We start from the raw sequence: 26,132 nt of genomic DNA on the forward strand, positions 1-26,132 counted from the left end.
TTTGGTCATCCGTCACATCTTGATGAGCACTTGGGAGAGCAGTACCTGAAATAGAGCTGATGCTGAACGCTAGCTGTACCTAGTGGAACTCAGGTTTGGTGCAACATAGGCCAACGCGATTTTGGTCATCCGTCACATCTTGATGAGCACTTGGGAGAGCAGTATCCAAGATAGAGCTAATGCTGAACCCTGGCTGTACCTACTGGAACTTAGGTTTGGTGTAACATAGGCCAACGCTAGTTTGGTCATCCATCACATCTTGATGAGCACTTGGGAGAGCAGTACCTGAAATAGAGCTGATGCTGAACCCTGGCTGTACCTAGTGGAACTTAGGTTTGGTCATCCTATGTGCCTATGTTGCACCAAACCTGAGTTCCACTAGGTACAGCCAGGGTTCAGCATCAGCTCTATCTTGGGTACTGCTCTCCCAAGTGCTCATCGAGATGTGACGGATGACCAAAATAGCGTGGGCTTATGTTGTACCAAACCTGAGTTCCACTAGGTACAGCCAGGGTTCAGCATCAGCTCTGTCTAAGGTACTGCTCTCCCAAGTGCTCATCAAGATGTGACGGATGACCAAAATAGCGTGGGCTTATGTTGTACCAAACCTGAGTTCCACTAGGTACAGCCAGGGTTCAGCATCAGCTCTGTCTAAGGTACTGCTCTCCCAAGTGCTCATCAAGATGTGACGGATGACCAAAATAGCGTGTGCTTATGTTGCACCAAACCTGAGTTCCACTAGGTACAACCAGGGTTCAGCATCAGCTCAGATCTATGTATACTAAAACCTTTACCAGAATGTAACAAACACTTTTCTGAAAACCGCATCAAAATCGGTTCAGCCAAACGCGAGATAATCGCGAACAAACATACATACGGGTCAAACTGAGAACCTTTATTTTAAGGCGGTTAAAAATACATCAACTTTGACATTTTTGGCAGTAATGCAGTCGGCAGCTATACTGCAGCAGGATTGCAGCATGCACTACTGCCGACTGAATTACTGAGGTAAATATCAAAAATTCGGTCAGCATCATCGTATTTGACATTTGCTGCAGTAATGCAGTCGGCAGTATTGTCGCAATATACTGCTGCAGGCTACAAAACGCTCGTGAAACTATTCAACGTCCATGATCATGCTTTCCAACGTCCAACGTTCAGTAATCGAGTGACCGCTCGCTGTACATCATTCGATACCTCCCATTTAGGGAGGTATGAGAGGCCGTGCCCGCCTTTCGGCTGCGACGGCTGTGGTGGGTCGCTCCCCACCGCGTGGGGAGGTCAGTCGTTATCGTTTTGGGGATGACAGTGTTGCTGGTGACCGCTCGCAACACGCGCTGTGTTGTGTGTGACTGCGCGGGCGTGATCAAAGCGGGTCGCGCGCGCAGCGCGCCGGCGGGCCGCTGCGTCCAAGCGCAGATCGCGAGCGCCACGCGCTCGCATCGTGCCCCGCTCACGCCGCGCTTTGAAAACGCTCATGTGTGACGGAGCCTTTAGAGATATGGTAATAAAAAAACTACTCCTAAAAATAAAAATGTGTCAAATAAGAAAATCTAATAAAATAAATCAATATGCCCACGTTTCTACAAAAAGAAGTGAAATCCCACCAAAAACATTCTGTAAAAAACTAGCCAAGTCTCGATGGAGCTGCTTGTTTATCTCTAAAAAGTAATGAAATCTAGACAAAGTCGTGCCAAGTCTAAGGTTCCTTACTGCGATTTCTTTATTATTATAGTTAATGTTGTGTGACTTGGCCGTTGAAGGGTACACAAGGGTACAAAACCAGGTGCTCCATGACACCAAACATACAGTATAAAAAAATATTTCCAGTACAGACGGACTTCTATCATTGATAGAAGTCCGTCTGTACGTATATTTTATGTTAGATCGATGGTCGATTTGACGCTTCAAAAAGAAGTGTTTGTTTCAGGCTCGCCTATACATAAGTATTATTGAAATACGCAGCTTTATCAAGCCTACAATTGACTGGTTATTGAATCAACGTTTTCCAAGTGGCAATTTTCTATCGTCAATGGGTAGCGGTTCTGGCGACAGATTGGTGCAATGGTGTCATGGAGCACCTGGTTTTGTACCCTTGTGTACCCTTCAACGGCCAAGTCACACAACATTAACTATAATAATAAAGAAATCGCAGTAAGGAACCTTAGACTTGGCACGACTTTGTCTAGATTTCATTACTTTTTAGAGATAAACAAGCAGCTCCATCGAGACTTGGCTAGTTTTTTACAGAATGTTTTTGGTGGGATACTTGTTTACACTTTGATATACTAATATATTTAGTGGTAGGGGAGCCCAAGAGGGCATTCTTGTATAAACCATTTACATGTGTATACATACATAAATATGCAAATAAATATATTGTAGAATGTAGGACATTATTACACAAATTGACTAAGTCCCATAGTAATCTCAATAAGGCTTGTGTTGTGGGTACTTAGACAACGATATATATATGTCGTAGTCAGATCGTATAATCCGCCGTATTACATTACGGCTAGCCGTTATCAAAAACAGGGGCGTTTTGAAATGCGGCGGTTCGACGATTAGCCGGATTGTCATTGTGATACGTTCTTCAATAAGGCGGCCAACGTTTAGCCGCATCGTACTACTATTTTAGATTGTAGAGTGACCAGTTCTTTCGGTCGCCTACGTAACCGGAGTTTGACAATGTTTGCAATTTAATTTATTTTTACCACGGTCCCACCGCACTACATGTGTTTCTTTTCCAAAACATTTCCTTCACAACTTAAATAGACGGAGCCCCGCAAGCGGGGCTCCTATTTCTGGGCGGTTTGCCCTTCGGGCATCTGAAGCTACCTAACGAACCTAACCTACTTACCTACCTACGCTTTTTTCCCCAAAGTGTAATGTTTTCACGGACGTCTCACTAAATCAATAGGTAGGTTAGGTTCGTTAGGTAGCTTCAGATGCCCGAAGGGCAAACCGCTCAGAAATAGGAGCCCCGCTTGCGGGGCTCCGTCTAGTTAAGTTGCGAAAGAAATATTTTTTGAAAAGAAACAGTCCGACGAACTCCAGATTTGATGGACACCCCAGCGTTTGTCAGGCAGCGCCACGGGTGTTAAAAATGGGAACTAAAAACTGTCAAAGCGGCGGCTAATGACTCGCTGTATTACATTACGGCTAGCCGTGTTGAAGAACGTATGGCGCCGAATACATTCCGGCGGATTCTCATTCAGCCGCATTCAATCCGGCTAATCGTTAAACCGCCGCATTTCAAAACGCCCCTGTTTTTGAAAACGGCTAGCCGTAATGTAATACGGCGGATTATACGATCCGACTGCGACATATATATAATGTCGAATACCGATGGTCCTAAAGGCGGTGGGCGCGTGGGGGTAGTACGATAATGTATTACTTCACAGCTAAACCAGTATGCTACCATTGCTACCAGTGCATGAAATAAACATTAGGACTCGTTAACCATACTAGTGCCTACTATACTTCAGTACTAAATGTTTAAAAGAACTAATTGCTATTTTTAACTCAAGGGAGCGATATGAAAGTAAAAAGAAACCGTTTAAATCTTTATTCAAGTCAAACTAGGCCGGCTTCAACCCTACATATCTGACCTGAGAAGATTTAGCCCTATATGGGACCGGCAACAAACTCAAGGGACAAATCTTTTCAAAACAAGTTAAAACAACACATAACACATCATTTCTTTATTTCACAAAAGTAAGCTTCTAATGAAACATAAGAAATCAAAATAACACTTGAAATAAAACACTTAGCTAAATGGTTAAAGAACGCGGGATTCTATAAGCTATCAGAATAATCCTTCAGGTATAAACCTTCAGGAACGTAGCGAGTTAGGCACGAGGTTGGCTAAGGAGTACGTCCGATCTCTAGCGCGGTCCGATCAAGAAGAACTACCAGCGGCGGAGCCTCTCCGCTCCCGCCTCAGTCAAGTTGGCAAACCTGCTCGACCAGTCTACCAACATACCGACAAAAACGCCAACTCGTGCCTACGCTCACTCGAGAGAAACTTTCTCGACGTTCCACAGCCTTCTACCTGTCATCTCAGTTCAACAACACGCCAATAGATGGCGTTACTCTCTACGCAACTTTATTTCAACAATGCGCCAATAGACGGAGTTACTCTCTACACAACTTTATTTATTTTGTTACAACCAAATAATACGTAGCTCAACATTGCTAATCGATTTTATACAGGCGTCTAAAATAATGAACAATAACGCTGCAATACGTCTTTCTGGTGTCAGGGTCCGACATATATATATGATAAATTTAAAAATATTTATAAATACCTACATAGAAAACACACATGACTCAGTGTTCATCAGCATCACACAAATAAATGCCCTTACCAGGATTTCAGCCCGAGACCATCGGTTTCATAGACAGAGTCACAAAACCACACTATTAAGTTACAGCTATATCCGCTCGATATCTTAAGATAGTGTGATATGAAAATAGTATTTTAGCCGTTTCTTTTATGTTCTATTAATGTCTAAAAGACAAGACAAAGTCGCTTTATTTCTTTACAGGCAATATTTTCGGTAACACTAGTTACCGGGAGGTAACATGCCCTAAATTCCCGAAAATGTCAACGTCGGTACGCGTCACTACGCAGAGGCCGCCCTCGCTGCTTTTCATTCTTATACGAACATCAAAGCACATTTTGCGCCAATAATAAACCTGGGGTTAGTTGCCTTTTTAAGGCCTTGGGTGCCGTGTGAATTGTTCTTGTTAGGATCTTTAAACCAATTTTTTTACTGAAAATCGTTAAATACCGGTTTAGAAACTGGCTTAAAATATTATGAAAGATGCGACTAGAGCGAGTAGGTAAGTATTAATACAGATCTTGTCGTTGCCATTAAAAGTGTTAAGGAAACATTCCGATAGTAACTGCAGCTGCTAGTGGCGACATTACTGCTGCGACGTTGACACGGGCGCTGTCAGGCTGTCACTGCCAATTTCCTTGATAAAATTAGTGACGGAGTGAGTGATTTTTCTATAATTATGACACCTGGCAGTCAAAAGGTAAAAACAATAATTGATAAGTATTTCATAGTTGTCAAGGGCCTACACGGAGAAAAAAATATTTTACAATATTACCAGATTGTATAGTAGTTATGATTCTAGTGTAGGAAAACAGATTTCAGCCATGTTTAATAGACTCGTATTTTGGACAATATTAGAATATTCTAGTTAAAATATTCTAGTACACTAAAACTCTGATATCGTTTTGGTAACAATCTAATAGTAACAGAGTAAAATATGCATTTAGCATACAACACTTTACAATAATTGCGAAGTTTACAATATTTATTAATTCGGTTCACCATCATCTAGTTTAACACACCAATAATAAAAGTGTGTATTACAAAATCTTTGTTTAGGGTCCACCTTATGTAATTCATTTATAGGTACTAGATTTTCTCGTACCTGTTAGCGGATTTTTAATACTTATTACTTACTCGAAATTTCTTGATTACTATGAATATTTTTACACATAACTAGATACGTTCTCTCTTGTCTAACATACTCTTTTTAATGATAACAATAAAGAGTGGTTCCAGCAACAATAAAAATTGTTGGCATTACAATATTATTGCACACTAAACAAAATATTATTTGCCTGTAACGAAAAACTGTTCAGTCCACGATATGAGCTAACTGCGGCCCCCCGCACCCCTGCGCCGCCGCCCGCAGCGCCCAGAACATTCTGTCATTTTCACCGAAGTCCGGACAGAGTTCATTTCAAGTGTCGCCAATAATAAATGAATCAGGTTGCATTCCTGTTTAGATCACCGGTTTTAACAAATAAAAATGTCTGTGTGTAGTGAACAAAGGCGGACGAAGCGGATAGCGGTTTAATTGAAAATTTATACATATGTTGCTAATAGTGATAAGGTTATATTGGAGTGTTCTATTTGTGTGTTGTGTTTGCTACCAAAATTATCTCTGTGTTATATTTGCCATACGCTCACTAAAATTGCGGCCGATAATTTATGTTATGTACTACTAAAATTAAAACGAATTGAAAAGAAAAGTTTGTTTTTACTTTACTCATAGTAATTATTTAGGATTGAGATTTTTCTGTTTATGTTTCAGGCCACCACACCTATACCACAAACATCATTATTGCGGACTAAGCCAATGTAGGTACTTAGAGTACTTACTGCCGAGTTAAACAGAATAATGTTAAACACCTTAGGTAAGTCTTCGTCGCAACAAAAGCATGTTAAAGCGAAGACTCACCTAAGATATTTAACCTAACTCTGTTTCACTCGACAGTATATTACAATTTCAGTCCGCAATAATGATTTACTGAACACAAATATAAAACCCGTTAAACTCTACAATATATATAGTAAACAGAACATACTGTTTATTTCATGCCACAACAATTATATTTAACACAAACATAAATCTGGTATTCTCCAATACTGCATATAGTAAACAGAAATTGTTGATTATTTCAGTCAGCTAAAATTATACTTAAAACTAATAAAAAATCTGGTGAACACTAATGAAATATCTGATAAACTCTACCCTGTCCTATAATGATGGCTACAGATAGGTTTTGTATACTACACAAAATTTATTTTCGACGATACTAGGTATGTGGGTAATAGGAACTAGAAATAATGTTTTAAAGAACTAGAATTTTCTATTAATGTGTAAAAAAAGTCTAGTTGTCACATATAATACAATAAAATCAAGTTAAATTTACAAGATTCTGGTAAAGAACACTAGATTTTTTTCTCCGTGTACTGTGTCGCCTCTTGGTAACATTATTTCTCATATCATAACTTCATATGTACATAATATAAAGTGATACAGTAAACGAAATAAAGATAAGTAGGTATCAATCTGCACGTTAACGTAACGTTTCACAAATAAACCCACGTGAATAAAGACGAGAAGAGATTACATTTGAGCCACAATAGTCCCGTATTACAATACGAGTAACTCACGGTTACCCTTACCAAACATTTTATTGTGAGCTATAAGTATATTAGGTAATCTTTGGCTTCTCTCATAGGTATTTGTTTACTGTACGTGCCTGATTTTAATAAAGCCGGCGTATTATGGATGGCTTTACCACGTAATAAAATAACTGTCACTTTTTAACACCGTGGGATAGATAGTGACGGACACCGTTTTAAAACGCTGTCACGTAGACACAAAAATGACCATCATATCCGTACATTCCGTACAGGTTAAGAATTAGATGTGGATTAGATATGGATCTGATCTAATTCTTAATCTATTATTAAAATTAGAATACGCTTGTAAAAATAGATTTTTGTTTGGCAACAGGGACGGCAAGATAGAGCGTGCGGGGTGTCCGGGGATCTGTGGCCCGCAGGCCGCGACCACATCAACCCTGTCTTTCTCAAGCTTCCGCAACTCCTTCACCACCAATGTCAATTACCTGAAAAGAAGGTAAGCTTACCACCTTGTTAAGCGTCTCTTGGAATGACGCGGTTCTGACGCGCGGGTCGCCAGCGAAGACCGCCAGTTCAAAACTGTTCAGCTTTTTGGATGGATTTGTGATAAACTTTATTAAGAAGTGTTCTTAGCTCAACTTGGGTACTTAGTCTATCTATTTTTACCGTTTCACTATTCGGTATATTTGTTTTTTAATAAATAAATAAATGTTTGTTACTTTCTACAAACATTTTATTTCATGTTCAACTCACCTTGAATATTAAAAAAAAGTTACCACTTACCACTAACTTGTCGTTACTGGCAATTATCAGGTCACCTATCTAGATAGTTATCATGAATTATGGTGAATAATGGTTTTTGTTTTTACAGTTCAGTTCGAAATGTGGAAAATTTGTTACATTTTGTCATTGGAATGAGCTTTATACGGCTGTATTGAGAATGTGCTGTTTTCAGTTATTAACACAGTTGTGCACATCTTCTTAAAAGTTTTTAGCTATTCAATAATATATTCTTATTTTTGCTAAACAATAACCTACTTAAGTGTTGTATCTCGATGTTTAAGTAGCTAATAAATGCAAGTAATTATACAAAATGGTTTTTGTGACATTACATTACCTCTACAAATGGTCAATTTAGACTAGTCACAAAAATACGGCTTTTCCTAGAATTCGAGCATGCTGGAGAAGCGGAAATTGTCACAAATCATTTTAACAGTTACCTATTGAACAACTGAAAATCGCCAAAAAGTCTTAATACTGTACCTACTGTATTGTTATCGATCATAATTATAACTTTATGTAACGATTAGTGTAATATTACGAGTTTTAAACGATTTCTTACCGATTGTACCTGGACTTCTACATCAATTAAAAAAAAAGTTACACTACAATATTTTATCAACATCACAACTATATTTTGTCGATATTCCTAGTTTCTATTCGAAAACTGAAAGGACGTGTATTATCAGGTACATTCGGGTTTAAAAAAGACGTTTAAAACAGCGTAAAAAGGCCAAGCCGCTTCACCGCGCTTCCACCCCTCGCCACTTGAGCCCGCCCTCCCAAGCCGTGTTCCCGATGTCTACGCGAGTGCGGACGAGTTTTCAGTCCATGTCATGACTACGCAAAATAAATATTATATTGTCTAAAGGGTACACTACATAATTCCGAAATATTTTATGCCGAATTTTAAAATATCGAATTTTATTATTCCGATTTTTAAATGCTCGACCCATCAAAATTCCGATTGTCGTAATTACCGAACGATGAAACTCACGAAGTTTTATATTTCCGAATAGTAAAACCGACGATTTTTAAATTCCGAACCACATAATTCCGATTATCACAATTCCGATAGGGAGAAACACCGAATTTAACATTTACGATTTTTGATATCACGAATTCCGAATTGTCATAATTCCGAAATTTTGAATTCCGATTTGACGTGATTCCTATTTTTTTAATTCCGAATAACGATATTCCGAATTTGTTGTTAGTAAATAAAGGTACCTACGTTTCTACGGGGGGTAGCAGTTCTAACGTAACCTAAACCTACTTTTTTAAAAACAGTTATTTACTGTAGGGGTCGCAGTTCTAACCTAACCTATACCTACTTTTCTGTAAGCAGTAAGTTTCTAGGGGAGGAAGGGTCGCAGTTCTAACCTAACCTACACATACTTTTCTAGTAGCAGCTGGTTTCTGTAAAGGTCGCAGTTCTAACCTAACCTAACCCACTTTTCTAGTAGCAGTTGGTTTCTGTGAAGGTTGCAGTTCTAACCTCACCTAACCCACTTTTCTAGTAGAAGTTGGTTTCTGTAAAGATCGCAGTTCTAACCTAACCCACTTTTCTAGTAGCAGTTGGTTTCTGTGAAGGTCGCAGTTCTAACCTAACCTAACTCACTTCGCTAGTAGCAGTTGTTTTCTGTAAAGGTCGCAGTTCTAACCAAACCTACTTTTCTAGTAGCAGTTGGCTTCTGTGAAGGTCGCAGTTCTAACCTAACCTAACCCACTTTTCTAGTAGCAGTTGGTTTCTGTAAAGGACGCAGTTCTAACCTAACCTAACCCACTTTTCTGGTAGCAGTTGGTTTCTTGAAGGTCGCAGTTCTAACGTAACCTAACCCATTTTTCTAGTAGGAGTTGGTTTCTGTGAAGGTCGCAGTTCTAACCTAACTTAACCCACTTTTCTAGTAGCAGTTGGTTTCCGTAAAGGTCGCAGTTCTAACCTAAGCCACTTTTCTAGAAGCAGTTGGTTTCTGTGAAGGTCGCAGTTCTAACCTAACCTAACCCACTTCGCTAGTAGCAGTTGGTTTCTGTAAAGGTCGCAGTTCTAACCTAACCTACTTTTCTAGTAGCAGTTGGCTTCTGTGAAGGTCGCAGTTCTAACCCAACCTAACCCACTTTTCTAGTAGCAGTTGGTTTCTGTAAATGACGCAGTTCTAACCTAACCTAACCCACTTTTCTGGTAGCAGTTGGTTTCTGTGAAGGTCGCAGTTCTAACCTAACCTAACCCATTTTTCTAGTAGGAGTTGGTTTCTGTGAAGGTCGTAGTTCTAACCTAACTTAACCCACTTTTCTAGTAGCAGTTGGTTTCCGTAAAGGTCGCAGTTCTAACCTAAGCCACTTTTCTAGTAGCAGTTGGCTTCTGTGAAGGTTGTAGTTCTATCCTAACCCACTTTTCTAGTAGCAGTTGGTTTCTGTAAAGGTAGCAGTTCTAGCATGTCCAAATGATTTAAATGCATTTTTTTTGCAGATCAATTTTAAAGACGGCTGACCATTTAATTACTTCCCTTTTGAAAATCACGAATTTCATTATTCCGAGTTTACAAAAGATCGAATTTCTGAATTCCGAATTATTTTATTTCCGATCGGTCAATGATTTTTCGGAATAAACAAATTCGGAAAAAAAAAAATCGGATTTTTTTTAAATCGGAACTTTAAGCTTTCGTTCATATGACAATCGGATTTTAAGTATTCGGAAATAGCGCAGTCGTGATTTTCTTCTTTCGTGGTTTTCAAAGTCGTGATTTCGATATTTCGGACGTATAAAAAATCGTGATTATGAAAATCGAGGTTATGAAAGTCGGAAAAACATATTTCGGAATATTTGGGTGTCCCCTGTCAAAATTGTGACCTAATATAATAAATTCAATACATAAACAATACACAAATTCATAAATAATAATAAATTCACAATTCATATACTTTGCATCATAATTTTTGGCAATGTCTCTCAATAAGCGGATTTTATTTGCCGCTCAAAATTCAGGCTTGGTTCCGATACGTATCGACAAATAATATAATTAAATGTAGAATTATGTTGCCGTTTGCCAACGCTCATGTCGGGAACTGTGTGATATAACATGAGTCGTCCTTAATACAATGTGCCTCAGGGACAGGAGTCCAATATTTGATCAAATGTGCATTGCATCTCACTTTCTCATTAAGCAAAATGTGGGACGCAACGCAAATACAAATTTGATCAAATATTGGACAGGTGGAATACCGCCCTCAATTACTTTGCGTTATCAGAGATCAAGATTATACCGGACCGCCTGTACCTGAAACTCGCCCGTTCTCGTTATATGCTCGAAATGACGGCCCTACCACCCCATGCCTACCCGCTGCCACATGTGTGCCACCACTCATCAGCTCAAATTTTATTTACCCACGCCGCGCTGGTCACACGAACGTTGTTATTTGTTATCTCTAATTACCTACGTCGTACTGATTTAACATAGCGCACAGGTGATTAGAAATCACGGTGTTAGATACGTAACATTCACTGTCGCTCCATAACAACACGAATATGTACGAGTAGTTAGTTCAAACAACCACGCAAGTAAATTGGTCATACACAGACTGAGAAATAATACAAAAATACTCTTGTTCCATCAAATAATAAAAGAATAGTCTAATAATTCGTAGCTGGACTATTTTCTGCAAACTGCCCTCCTGACCTGATATCTTTGAAACTCTTCACTTCAAAGAGCAATTTTCTTTAGATGAATTAAAAAGAAACTCCAATTCAAAGTATAATCTGTGTATGACTCAAGCATCATCAGGCTTGAACAAGTAACAACGCAGCGTCCATCGTCAGTGCATGGTCCATTCGGTGTTGTGTCGTAAGAGGGTGTGGCTACATGGTGTCGGTTTCCCTGTCCCACGCGGTGGCCGGTAGCTCAGCGGAGGCGTTGCGCAGATTCAGCTCGGGGGACCTGCAGAGCGAGTGCGATGAGGGCGAGGTGGACCCCTACACCGGCCGCCCGGCCACCACCAGCCAGCCGAAGCCGCAGAACCAGAGGCCGACTTCACAGTGTAAGTCATCATAAATTTGTTTACCTACTTAAGGTCGGTTACACCAAAACAGCTGTCATATTATAAAGCGTTCGCAAAAAAATTTTATGGTAAGTTTAGGAGAGATATTGATCAGTCCGCTAATTGTGGTTGGTCCAACTGGCCCTTTTTAATGAACGTGTCAGGGAACATGGTAATGAAAACGACTCATTAAGTCAATGAATATACATACATATCAACCTATAAACATTAAACAACTGATACCAAACTCTGTTTGCAGTATTTGAATACTGATGTTGAACTATTAGTATCCATACATAATATTTCCAAATACTTATGTGGGCATTGATTATTATGATTAAGATCAAAACATTCAAAACTGTTAGAACGGGAAAGTTTGTATTTAGTAGGTAAAACTGCGGGTTATTCTATTGTTTACTCGACTAGGAAGGATTAAAGAAGACATTACAGCTTTTATCCCTATTATAATTTACTTACCTACTGCAAAGTTTACCTACATCGTTTTTGTATACCAGGCCATGTAACTTTGATATCTACTGATTTTGCTTTTTCCTGAGATATGCAATAGTTATAATTTATAAATCAGAGGAACGTACCTCAAAGCAAAGTAAAGGCATTCAAAGCGAAAGCAGTTCCATAATAAAACGAAGCTCAATATCAATCAACGTGAAAATGATACGGCAAATGAAATGGAAAAGCTCGCTTTTCAACAAAACAAAAATTGACGTATTCGAGGCATGAAAATGGATCCTCCAAAAATTGTTACTTTTAATTTATACAGTAGCACAAAAGAATCGTCTCTGGCCCATTAAAACGTTCCTGCTTTAGCGTTTATTAGGGAAAGCCAAGGGAATTATGTTTGTAGACTGAAGTAATTACACATTTTAATATGATTTTTTTTTTATCTCTTTTTAGGGTTCCGTACTTACCTCAAAGAGTAAAAATGGAACCCTTATAGGATGTCTGTATGTCTGACCATCCCCCCCCTTTATCTCCGAAACTACTGGGTCTAAAATTTTGAAAATAAAGTAAGACTTTAAAGATGAAACAGTTCTTAAAAGACAATTCAAGTCCACTCCTCGGCAAAATTAATGCAAAGTGCTTCACAGTCCTCGCACTCTTATACAATTTGCCCGAAACTGATTTCCAACTATTTCCGTCCGGAGCGACGGCAGGCAACGGGAGCAGGAAATCTGATTTGGGAGCTTAGATACACATTGTCGTGTCCTTTCCTGCCTTAATATACTAGATTAGTTGGATCCTTGGGCTAAGTCGGTCTCTGAAACCTCTGCTGAAACTACAATCCAGTATTGGGTTTATTTAGGACTTGTAGCAAGTCTATATTTACGGATCATCATCATCATCATTCTAGCCTACAGTCGCCCACTGCTGAGCATAGGCCTCTCTTCGTGTACGCCACTTATCTCGGTCTTGGGCTAGTCTCATCCAAAAGTACCCTGCGTTTTTCCGAATGACATCCACCCAACTAGCCAATTAACGGACATATTGATATTTACGGATAAAGATATGTTATTGCATCGGGAAGTTAGGTAAATATGATGATCTTCATTTTAACATTGGAACATATTAATATTATATAAGGTTAATTCCATGTTCAAAACCCCGAAAGCTTTCAACTCGAGCTCTCTAAACGCTTTGCTTGCCTAGAGAACTTGGCTTCAGTGGACGAAATCAACGACGGGCTAGTGGAAACTGTCCACACAGTAGAGTCTAAGTTTCTTAGATCCCGCCGTAAAGATAGACCTCAGAAATTGACCGAGCTAACCTTAAACCTCATGGCTGAACGACGCTCGCTACAGTTGCAGTCTCCCGATGACGCGAAGTCATATAGGCAGCTCAATAGACGTATATCTAAGTCCTTGCGATATGATCTGCGTCTCTTTAATACTAACCGTATTAAAGAGACTATTGAGCGAAACCAAGGCTCCAAAGTGTTCGCAAAGGACAAGTCTATTGGGCAAAGCCAGCTGACAAAGCTGAAATGGGAAGATAGCAGCATAGCGTAGAGCAAAGCGGAGGTTTTAGGCGAGATCGAGAGGTTCTATGGTCAGTTATACACTTCGATCGCAAAGCCCGTTGACAGTTTGGTAGGAGATCCAAGAGCCAAGCTGTCCCGACATTATACCGAAGATATCCCGGACATCAGTCTGTACGAGATTAGGATGGCCCTGAAGTAGCTTAAGAACAACAAGGCGCCGGGCGAAGACGGAATCGCTTCAGAGCTTCTGAGAGCGGGTGGAACACCGGTACTTAAAGTCCTCCAGAAGCTCTTTAATTCCGTCTTGTCCGAGGGCAAAACGCCTGAAACATGGAATAGAGGCGAGGTGGTGCTGTTTTTCAAAAAAGGTGATAACAGCCTATTGAAGAACTACAGACCCATCACGCTTCTGAGCCATGTCTATAAGCTGTTTTCAAGGGTCATCAGGAACCGTCTCGAACACAGACTTGATGACTTCCAGCCTCCCGAACAAGCCGGTTTCCGAAAAGGCTATAGTACCATAGTACCATAGACCACATCCATACGCTGCGGCAAGTTATACAGAAGACCGAAGAGTATAACTTGCCATTATGCTTAGCGTTTGTGGACTATGAGAAAGCCTTCGATTCGGTGGAAACATGGGCGGTGCTTGAGTCTCTTCAGCGTTGCCATATTGACTATCGGTACATCGAAGTGTTGAAGTGTTTGTATAGTAACGCCACCATGTCGATCCGAGTACAGGAGCAGAGCACGAAGGCGATTCCATAGCGAAGAGGCGTAAGGCAGGGAGACGTTATCTCTCCGAAACTGTTTACTGCCGTAATGGAAGACGCCTTCAAGCTCCTGGAATGGCAAGGACTTAGTGTGAGGGAATATGAGAGGGCAGCTGGAGAAATAGGGAAATTACGGAGCACAGGCACAATGTTATTTATTCGCATACAATGAATGAATGATTGACAGCAATAACAGAAAGATATATTTGAATTGATGTCATTCGAGGATTGATACTTCTTTCGGCGGCGAGAGTCCCGTGGGCAGTACTCACATTCCTCTTCACGGCACTGTCGTAGCTGTTAGTGGAGCCCCAGGCTGATCCTCAGTTTCATCAGCCTTGGGCCAGGCAAAGCCTTAGTGAGAAGGTCTGCTTCCATATCCTCGGTTTGCAGATACTTCACTTCTATTGCTCCTTCTTGGATGCAGTCCCTGATGAAGTGCATCTTCAAATCAATGTGCTTCGACTTTGAAGTTACTATTCAATTTTGGCTTAGCTTTAGGGCAGCTTGATTGTCATTTAGGATGACTATGCGCTCGTAGTTAGCCCCTAGGTCCTTGTAAAGGTTCTTCAAGTGGATGGCTTCCTTCGCGGCTTCAGTCAATGCAATGTACTCGCTCTCTGCTGTTGACAAGGCAATGCTCTTTTGTTTCTTTGACATCCAGCTTACGCATGTACCAGCATACTTGTAACAGTAGCCTGAAAACGACTTTCGGTCGAGCTTACATGAGCCCCAGTCTGCGTCGGCCATTCCATGCAAATCGTTGCCGGTTTTCTTAAATGTCAGGCCCACATGCACTCTTTGTTCCTTTTAAATATCGAAGTACTCTTTTAGCGCATTTAGAATGCTCTTCGTTATAGCAATCATTAAATTGTGATAAGTAGCTTATGGCGAACATAATATCGGGTCGTGTCGCCACTGCTATGTATATGAGTGTACCTATCAGGTTTTTGTAAGGGAGCTGCAGATGCTGAGTCTCCTCCGTTTCGCTTTTTTCTAATTTAAGACCGGGCTCCAATGGCGTGGATACTGGTTTACAGTCTTCCATTCTAAATTTCTTAAGCGTGTCTTCAATAAACTTTTCTTGGTTTATTTTTATTTCGTTCTTCTTATATGACACGTCTATGCCGATAAGCCTCTTCGGTCTTCCCAAATCTTTCATATCGAATTTGGAGTTTAGTAGATTTTTGACTTCATTAAGTATCTTTGGACTTGAGTAGGCAATTAGTAGATCGTCGACATAAATGACTATTATGACTTTGGCTCCTCTTTTCTCTAGTACGTATACACATGGGTCAGCCTCTGATGCTTTAAATCCAATGTCTTTTAATTCTGTGTCGAGCTTCTTGTACCACTGCCTCCCTGCCTGCTTGAATCCATAAAGTGCTTTAATAAGGCAGCATACTTTCTCTTTTGGAGTATTCTTTATGTCTATCAGCATGTCCTTCGTCTTATTGAAGATAGTTAAATCATCTTTTGTACTTTCTTCAACCATAATTTCTGTCAGATAATCTTCTAGGTAGTCTGGGTATTTCATAACGATTTGTTCTTCCAGTTCTCCATTTAGGTACGCCGTTGTTACGTCCATCTGGTTCAACTGTAACCCTTCTTCCATAGCGATGCTAATGACAGATCTGATCGAACTTAATTTTGCAACAGGAGCGTATGTTTCGTTGTAGTCGATACCTGGTCGTTGTGTGAAGCCCCGTGCAACAAGTCTTGCTTTTCTAGTAACGCTGCCATCGGGTCCAATTTTATTTCTAAGTACCATTTTGTAATCAACAACTTTCATATCTTTGGTTTTCTTTCCGATCTTCCAAGTCCCGTTTTTGACATGTGCTCGAATTTCAGCTTTTATTGCATCATGCCAGTATTGGTCATTTTCATTTTCGTCAAAAAGGTTGCTTATCTCCGTGAGCATGTGACATTCTTCTCTGTCACCTAGTATGAAGTCCTTCCACCATGAAGGTTGGTGCCTTTCTCTTTGGGGCCTCCCATTCTCAGGTATTTGCCTCTCGTTCTCAGGTATCTGCCTTTCATTTTCGGGCATCTCAGCAACCTCTGGAGCGTCATCGAAGTTATCTGCTTCTTCTGGCTCGTCTTCTTGAATGGAATCTGTTGCATTGTGCCTGTTTTCTTGAGCGGATATCACTGGAATTTTAAGGGGGTCTTCATGCCTGTGCTCCGTGATTTCTACCTCTATTTGTCGTCTGTCATGACTATTCTGATGTTTATTTCTGTTTCCTTTTTCAGGTTTCTTTGTGTTGCGCTCCTCTTCGCGTACAAGGCCTTCATAGTCTGTATTTTCATCTTCTAATACATTTTTTCTATGACCTTTATATCCCTGCTTATCACCACGTCGTCATCTTCGGGCATATAGATTCTGTAGCCTTTTGAGGTCAACGAGTATCCTATAAATACACCCTCTTTGGTTTTTTGTGTCAGTTTACCTCGTCTGTTCTTTTTCAATACGAAGGTCTTCCTGCCAAAAACGTGAAGATGGTTTCCGGACGGTGTCTTGTTCATCCATTTCGTGAACGGTATGATGCCATTTAAAGCTTTCGAAGGGCTACGGTTTATAAGGTAATTTGCCGTAGAGACCGCTTCTGCCCAGAGCTTTTGGGGAGCATTGGCGTCTATCAACAGGCATCTGGCTTTATCTAACAAAGAACGATTCTTCCTTTCGCTTATCCCGTTCATTTGGGGCGTGTAAGCAGTGGTCAATCTTCTTTGAATGCCATGCGAAGCGAGAAAGTTGTCGAACTCCTTATTGCGATATTCTGTCCCGTTGTCAGATTGCAGGTGTCGAATCTTCTTGTTATGGAGCGTCTCAACTTAATTTTTGTAAGTTTGGAAACATTTGAATACGTCGCTTTTCTTCTTGATGAAGTATACGTAGCAGTAGCGGGTAAAATCATCAATGAATGTGACGTAATATCTTGAGCCTGTCAGTGACTCACATTCGAAGGGTCCACAAACGTCGCTGTGTATGATTTCTAGCGGTTGCGTCGTGTAGAGATCATCATGTCTTGTGAAAGGTAATCTTGACATTTTGCCTTTGATGCAGGTCTCGCAGGTGTCTAATTTTTCTTTACGTAGGTTCAATCCGTACATAAGGTTATCTGCGGCCATCTTGTTAAGGTCCTTTTCATTTATGTGGCCAAGTTTTAAATGCCACTCCATGATGTCACAATGCCCTTTGGGTGTGTAGTTTGCAGTTGCTTCTTTCATGAATTTTAGGTAGTACAGTTCATCTCTTCTCTGAGCTGTCAGTAATATTTTGCCATTCATCCGCGTGATAAGAGCTTTGTTTTTGTCAAAGATTACCTTAAATCCTTTGTCGGTAATCTTTCCAACGGACATTAGGTTTACTGATACGTCAGGAACGAATAAGGTGTCATCTATGTTGTAACCATCACCCTTTTCTGTCTTGACTGTTACTCTTCCTTTTCCTTCAAAGTTACTTGTGCATTTCTTTGATGCTAACTTGAGCGTGCCGTTTTCTGAAGTTACGTTGGAGAATTTAGATTTGTCGCCACAAATGTGGGAAGAACAGCCGCTATCTAAACACCAAATGTCTTCTCTGGCGCTTGAATTTACGGTACTCAGACAGACGTTGAAGTTGCTAGTCTGTTTACTGTTCTTTTTCTCATTTGAAGTCTTCTTCTTGTTCCAACATGCTTCAGTAGTGTGACCTTTCTTTTTGCAGCTCTTGCAGTACGGTTTCGAGTTCTTTTTCTTGAAATGGTACGCTTCGGAGCTCTCTGGTTGTTCACTAGCACTCCTGGCCTGATATTCTTCAAGAATTTTTACCTTCAGGTCGTCAGGATCGGGCAGGGAGTCTCTTGATTCAATTGCGATGCGAAAGTTTTCATATGTTGTTGGCAAACTGTAGAGTAACAGTATGCTTAGCAATTCCGACGGTATTTTTATGTCCATGTCGGCTAGCTTGTCTTTGATGTCCATGAAATTATTTAAGTGATCACGGATATCTTCTTCTGTGGTCATCCGTTTTAAAACTAATTGTTTTAGCAAGGTTGCTTTCCTCGCAGGGCCGGTGCTTTGATAAATCGCTTTTAATTTGTCCCATACGGCTTTTGATGACGTGCAGGTCTTCACTTGTTTTAGTTCGGAAGGTGACAGCAAAAGAAAAATTTCAGCCCTTGCCTTCAAATCTTCCTTGGTGAATGTTGACTTCGTCGTCTCATCCGCTTCTGGTAACAATACTTTCTCGCCACTGACGATGTCCCAATAATCGTTTTTTATCAGGACGGCTTGCGCTTGTAAGCACCATGTGTCATAATTTGACTTGTTCAATGTTTCAATATTTCTATAACTTGTCGATGCCATCTCGATTATTTCCAGGCGCGGCGTTTCAGGAACCACGCTCTGCTACCATTTGTGAGGGAATATGAGAGGGCAGCTGGAGAAATAGGGAAATTACGGAGCACAGGCACAATGTTATTTATTCGCATACAATGAATGAATGATTGACAGCAATAACAGAAAGATATGGGTCAATTTCTGAACACGAATTTTTTTCTGTCCGTGATGAAAATCGGGGGTTAGCATTAGATAATACTTACCATTTTTTTTTTACATAAAGAAGTCACACTTTCACACCGAGTTCCATATGAATTCACTGATTAATTGGTTTTTAGAGTACACTTAAAAATACATAAAGGCTCAAATTACTACTCCCGTGCCCTGTCCGGAATCTACTTTTGAGCATAATGAAAAATCTTACGAAAAATTGTATATTAGTATCACTAATTTAGTATCAAATACATAAACTAGATGATATTTACTATCACTGAGCACATACACTATTAACTTCATTGTGGTAAATAGCTCGTGATCGATGTTTAAATTTTGTCCGAGCGCGCGAGTACAATTTCGTCGGCAAAACTCAAAGGGCTCTGACAGCCGACGTCTGTATTTGAACCGCCTCGTGTCCCGCCTCACCTGTACTGGCAGTATTCGGCTGTCTCTCAAAGCAAGCGGATGTACGTCAAGCCGCGGCGTGTTCGAGCAAATCGCGTAATTATTTCGGAATCCGGGTGGGCGACAATTTTTTTCTAATTTCGATGCCCCTTATAAATTTTATTTCCCACATAGCTTTTCAATAACAATTGTCATATTTAGGAGCCCTTTATGTATCTTTATGTTAGCGATAACATAACAGTTTGGTCAAACACGATTTAAATTTTTGGCGAATTTTTTTATTATGAATTCTAATTTCCGTGCCCTAATTCCCATGGAATATTTGCCTAAAACAGCTGATTAAGTGGCACGGGAATTAGAAAGTATTACATATATTGTCAACAAATCTTTTATTGGGGGCACTGTAAGTTAATTGGCAATGTTTACGTCATATTATTATTATATATATATGTATATTGGCATTGAATATATATTATATGTAATAACAATATGACGTATATCTTTGTATTTTACATTTAAGAAAATCTTAACGAATGCACAAAAATCTGTAAACGGTTTTTAGTATAAGTACTATAGTACATACAGGGTGGACCCGAATAACCCGGGCAATTTTAATACGTAAGGTAAGGTAGGGTAAGACGACACCGGGGTAAGTCTCACTTGTATGGAATCCTCGTACTGTTAGTCTTGTCCCACCTTACCTTATTCATTGATCATATTATAGAATTAAAATATTATATAAACATAAAACTATTTTTGGAATTATTACATATTATAATACCTGTGCCTAAGGTTACATAAAACAAAATGAATCAAATTTGCAATGTTCTTTTTTGTAAATTAGACAGCTGACAGCGTATGCCGTATAAAGTTTGAACATCTGGGAGACCGAGCTTTGCTCGGAAAACATATACCTACCTAAAAACTAAAAATGCGCGTTTTCCCAGAGATAACACCTAGTTAGATCGATTTTTCACCCCAGAAAACCCTCATAGTTCCTCATAGTTGTTATAAATTAGCTTTTCTAATACAAGAATAATTAAATATATCCTATTCTTACTATATTATAAATGCGAAAGTATCTATGTCTGTCTGTCTGTTATCTTGTCACGCTTAAACCGCTGAACCAATATCATCTTGATGATATTTGGCATGAAGATAGTTTACCCCACCTTACCTCATATGTGGTCAAACAATTTTTTGTGTGGTGAATTTATGAAGGCAACATATTCGATTTCTTCAGATTAACTTACACAATAACTTCTTCTCACTGTGCCCCTATTTATTTCTTAGTATCATTTCCTATACGGTCATATACCAGATCATACACCTTGTACCTATCTACATGCAGATACATAATGACACTTTTTAATGAATAGTTTTGTATGTAAGGCGGACAAGTTTACGCAACTACTCAAAGTATTGTTTTGAAATATGTACATTTTACTAAGAAAGAGAGATTAGTTGCCATTAAAATAAAGGAAACGATTAGTCAAATACGTAGTTTTTAGTGTATCATACTTTCGTAGATTTGTCGTCCGAAACTAAAATTAAAGAAGGTAAATATGTTCGATGCCGCTTCAGTATGGTTGTAGTATATTATTGTAGATTAAAATATACATAAATAATAGTTTTAACTACCAAAATAAGTTAAGAAAACAATTCCTGGGCCATGTTCTAATTTCCGTGCTAGTAAAATCTAATTCCCATGGACACACTAATTCCCGTGCCCTGACCAAAATTTTAAATTGAAATAACTTTTATAGTTTTATGAATATTTTTACCCAATAAGAAAATTAAAGTTTATTATATTTTTTATCAAATTATCAGCATATTTTTTTTGTGTAATGTTGGTATTTCAAAATTCCATGGGAATTAGACAAAAATGCTCGTTTGGTGAAATTGACCCATATATTTGAATTGATGTCATTCGAGGATTGATACTTCTTTCGGCGGCGAGAGTCCCGTGGCCAGTACTCACACTTAGCATCAACATCAACGGCGAATACATCACTCACCTTCGGTTTGCCGACGATATCGTAGTTATGGCAAAGTGGATGGAGGAACTCAGCATGATGCTCGATGACCTCAACCGAGTTTCACAACGGGTGGGCTTGAAAATGAACATGGACAAGACGAAACTTATGTCAAATGCTAATGTTGTACCCATCCCAGTCTCTGTTGGGAACTTGGTACTCGAAGTTGTTGACTCGTACATCTACCTAGGACAAGTAGTCCAATTAGGTAGGTCCAACTTCGAGAAAGAGGTCAACCGCCGAATCCAACTCGGTTGGGCAGCGTTCGGGAAACTACGTAATGTCTTTTCGTCCGACATAATACCTCAGTGCCTCAAGACGAAAGTCAATCAATGTGTGTTACCAGTGATGACTTACGGCTCCAAAACGTGGTCTCTCACTATCGGCCTCATCTCAAAACTCAAAGTCGCTCAACGAGCTATGGAGAGGGCTATGCTCGGAGTTTCTCTGCGTGATTGAATCAGAAATGAGGAGATCCGTAGACGAACTAAAGTCACCGACATAGCCCACCGGATTAGCAAGCTGAAGTGGCAATGGGCAGGCCACATTGCACGCAGAGAAGATGGCCGATGGGGTCGAAAAGTGTTCGAGTGGAGACCACGGACTAGCAAGCGCAGCGTAGGACGTCCACCCACAAGATGGACAGACGACCTTGTTAAGGCCGCCGGAGGACGCTGGATGCGGGTCGCTTCCAACCGGTACGAATGGAGGTCCAAGGGGGAGGCCTATGTTCAGCAGTGGACGTCTTATGGCTGAGATGATGATGATGATGATGAAGGTTAATTAGTGTGTTAATTGAAACTTATGTAATCAATTTGCTCAGTCAGTTATGCGCACTGTTAGTTGAAGCCGTAGGAAGTTCGTCGCCTAGCAATTTATGTGAGCAAGCAAACCCGTTAAAACTAACAATTCCAGAATCTCGAATAAACTGCAATTGGAACTAACACGGGACCAAAGGCTTAACTTTTCGGACGGAATTCAGGTGGGCAATTTTCCCACGAGTATTCACAAAGTTATAGAAATGAAAAAGGAGTTTGATTATTCTTGGCGAAACTTTTTTAATCTTTGGTGAAATATTTTGGACCGTAGTTTTCTTGTTTTCGGTATCGCGTAGGTATTCTCTTGTTGGAACCTAATGTTTGTATCAATTAATAAGGATTTTCGCAATCAACTTAAAAAACATGATTGCTTATAAATTATTAATAAAGTTTTTCACATCAACTAGGTATTCGAAAAAGGGCTTTTTCTTCCCCGCTAGGAGGGATCAAAGTGGCACTTTTCTTCCCTGCTGGGAGGGATCAAAGTTGTACTTTTCTGTTATAGGACACATTTATTTCATTTTTACATACAATTTTTTTAGCTTAAATAGTGTTTTGATACATGATAATTTCCTCATTTTTTTTTTCCTTATAGATGATGTGAAAAGCAGTATGTGTCACACGGTATCAAAATTATTTCGTCTTGGGCGTTAACACTTGAATCCCTCATTACGCTCAGGATTCTACTTTAGAATCCCTCACTACGTTCGGGATTCTATTGTGGAATCCATCGCTTCATTCAGGATTCAATGTACGCCCTTGACGGAAATATATCATTTTGATCCCTTGTAACACAAACTACTATTAACGCCACCCTAACTATCATCCCATTTTGTTAGCGACCGGCGGCAGCATCAGCAGCACGGGCAGCGGCAGCGGCAGCGCCGGCCCGTCGGGGCCGCCGCCGGCGCCCAGCTCTGGCGGGGACCTGTCGCTCAACCTTCGCGGGGGCTCCCGAGGCACCTCCGCGCCATCATCGCCAGCGAAGTCTCGGGAGTCGCTTCTGCAACGCGTACAGTCGCTCACAGGCGCTGCGAGAGATCAGGGTGCTAACTTGTTAGGTAAGACTCCGTGTATACATACGATACCTACTAAATATAAGAAATCAATCGCAATATTTATCTGGGAGAAACTTGCGAAGTAGGTACAGCAACTTTATTCTTCTTTAACTTCTAACTCACTTTTGACGAATGTGATACATTCGATTAGTTATTGTTATTAGTTAGTGTTCTAAATTGTTCTTTCTTTCACAAGCCTATTTCCATATTTTAATGGAAAATTTTAGCTTTCTGTATGAGAACCTTTTTCTTAGGTAACAAAAAATAGTTATGCCATTAAGGCCAAACCCTTTATCTTAATGCTTTTTGTGGTAACCACTGCTAATAGAAATCCCTACCCTTTCTGAATGGGTCTAGCGCCCGCCTTAAATGTAGTTACCTACTTATTACAGCCCAACCAGTTATTGTACAATAACATTACATTTATGACTCAACTTCGCCTTACAAGATACAGTAGTAGGATTTTTATTACCTACCTACCGAAAAGAGGAACAACAATGAGCAATAATAGACGATCCTAATATCGTAACCCAAAACATTACAAGGATGAAATTTTATTTTATTTATATTCTCATAAACCCAGCAGAGAGGAGGCCTGTGCCCAGCAGTGGGACGTATGTAGGCTAAATTATTATATATATTCTCATAAAAATCTAGGATTATGTAAATTTGTTTGAATATTTACTCAAACAATTCAAATTATTTCTGGGTACCTAAGTAATAATTAAGTTAGGTACCTACTACGGTGTAAACATTTTGGTACAAAGCTATTTAATGAGATTTCCTCAGTTTATAAACAAGGAACTCGGGTCTTTAGTAAGATTGAATATTTATTAATCAGAATTAAATATGCCGATTGTTCGCGGTTTCTGTTTGTCACAATTTGATGGAAATAACTTGACCTTGGTGTAGTTATATTGTATTCAGGTATCTTTGTTACTCGCTACTTGATTACTCACTAATCTAAGTAAACTGTTCCAGATTTTCGCGCTGAACTAGAAAATATTTAGACGGCTACAGTTACATAATATAAAATGAGAGTTTCTTTTTTTTGCCATTTTTATGTATTGTGACCTTTTTTGCCACTTTTGTGTTATTTCTACTCAGAATCATGAGCTCTTTCGATCCTAATGGGATAAAAAATGTCCCAGAGTTTTTTTCCTATTGTGTTACAATTTCCCCATATACTTTGTATGGCGGTAACAAATAGGAAAGTTTGAAAAATGTTAAGGATGAAAAGGGCTCGCGATTAGGGTTACCAGATACAAATTTCCTGAGAAAATTCCTGATTTCCTAATATTTTTCCAGAAATTTAAGTGGAGGGCCAGAATTGTAGCCAAAATTTATTTTGATTTGTGATAATCGTGAGCCAATGCCATATACTAATTATTTCATAGGACCGGTGGCGGGCCGGATAAAATCCATTCGCGGGCCGGAAATGGCCCGCGGGCCGTACTTTGCCCACCACTGGCCTAAACCCTTTCCATAATACATAATAGTTGCCGGCTCCATAACAGTTCCACTTTAGTTTCGCCCAGTTGGCTCCGCTTAATCAATGTTTCGTTAATAATAATCCATTTCTAAATACTTCCAAACCGGGTGTAGGCCGTGAACCTAACTATATTGTAATACAGTGTAATGATAAACGATTGTCCCTTCAACGCCCTCGGCGTATACAGAGGGTGTATTAAATAGGGTAATTATTTCTCGTTATTTTTAATCAACTAAATGAACATTTATTTATAGATTATAAAGGCAGGCTTTGCTTTATATTTCTCTGACAAAAAATATGTGAATAATAAGAGTCTTTGTTTAGGTACACGATAGGGTATTTGAGCTTATTTTCGCTGGTGTTTCATTTACGCGTGTATTGTTAAGTCGTAGTCGTAAGTCCCTTATTCATAAAAATTTACGGCCGATTTAGTTAAATTATTTTTTATCCCTTTCTTACAAATACATAAGTCAAAATTACAGATAAGGACAAACGTTTTATAACTAATTCAGGCCAGTAACGTTAAAACCAGTTCAACTTTTACTAGCCAGAATCTACCTTCGGTGCATTTAGCTAGATCCCGTAAGCAATTAAATATTATTTTCAGCAAAAGGTCCTGTTCCTTCCATTCACTCGACAACTAAACCAAATGATAGGTATGAACAAACCTTTTGGTCAAAACATCGTGACTGCGTAACCTCTGGGAATGGACCGGAATCGGAAAAGCCGATGAGATATTTCTATCAGGCCAAATATCAGGAGAGGCATTAAAAGAGAACAGCTAAAATAATCAAAAGCTATTTAAAATAAATCATATTTTTCGTAATATCTGGTTCTGGTATAGTGAGACATATTGAACTTGTACATATTTGAACGCTTTCAGGAAGTCAAAGCAAATACACATGCACTGTTTGTGAAATAGACATCAACTTTACTATTCATGAATTTAAAATTGCATTTGAGCAGGAAAACAAATGTTGTTTGTACAGGAATAATCTAGTTCAGGCTAGTTCTCTACAAATGTATATTGTATATTGTGTGAAAGCGTGCTCTTGGTTTTGATTATGATTTTTGGTTCTGAACCTAAATTGGCGAAATGGATGGGCCTTTATTCTAGTAATTCCTGTTATAAACAATTTTCATAGACCTATTTGTTAGGGTAAGTAAAGTACCTACCTATGAAGTTTCATAAATTTTTAACATTTAAGTAATTTATTAAAGAAAAGGGGTTTTCG

General features: G+C 39.5%; 1 protein-coding gene across 1 annotated transcript in view; it reads left to right on the plus strand.

Moving 5' to 3' along the window:
• LOC134793929 (synapsin) overlaps positions 1-26,132 on the plus strand; it is a 165,439-nt gene that overhangs the window by 22,709 nt on the left and 116,598 nt on the right. Inside the window, exons 4-6 of the mRNA XM_063765645.1 lie at positions 7,333-7,458; positions 11,641-11,777; positions 23,187-23,408. Coding sequence (XP_063621715.1) covers positions 7,333-7,458; positions 11,641-11,777; positions 23,187-23,408 — 485 coding nt within the window. The remainder of the gene's footprint in view (positions 1-7,332; positions 7,459-11,640; positions 11,778-23,186; positions 23,409-26,132) is intronic.

The sequence above is a fragment of the Cydia splendana genome, chromosome 9, assembly GCF_910591565.1.
Source record: "Cydia splendana chromosome 9, ilCydSple1.2, whole genome shotgun sequence".
In the NCBI taxonomy this organism is placed as follows: Eukaryota; Metazoa; Arthropoda; class Insecta; order Lepidoptera; family Tortricidae; genus Cydia; species Cydia splendana.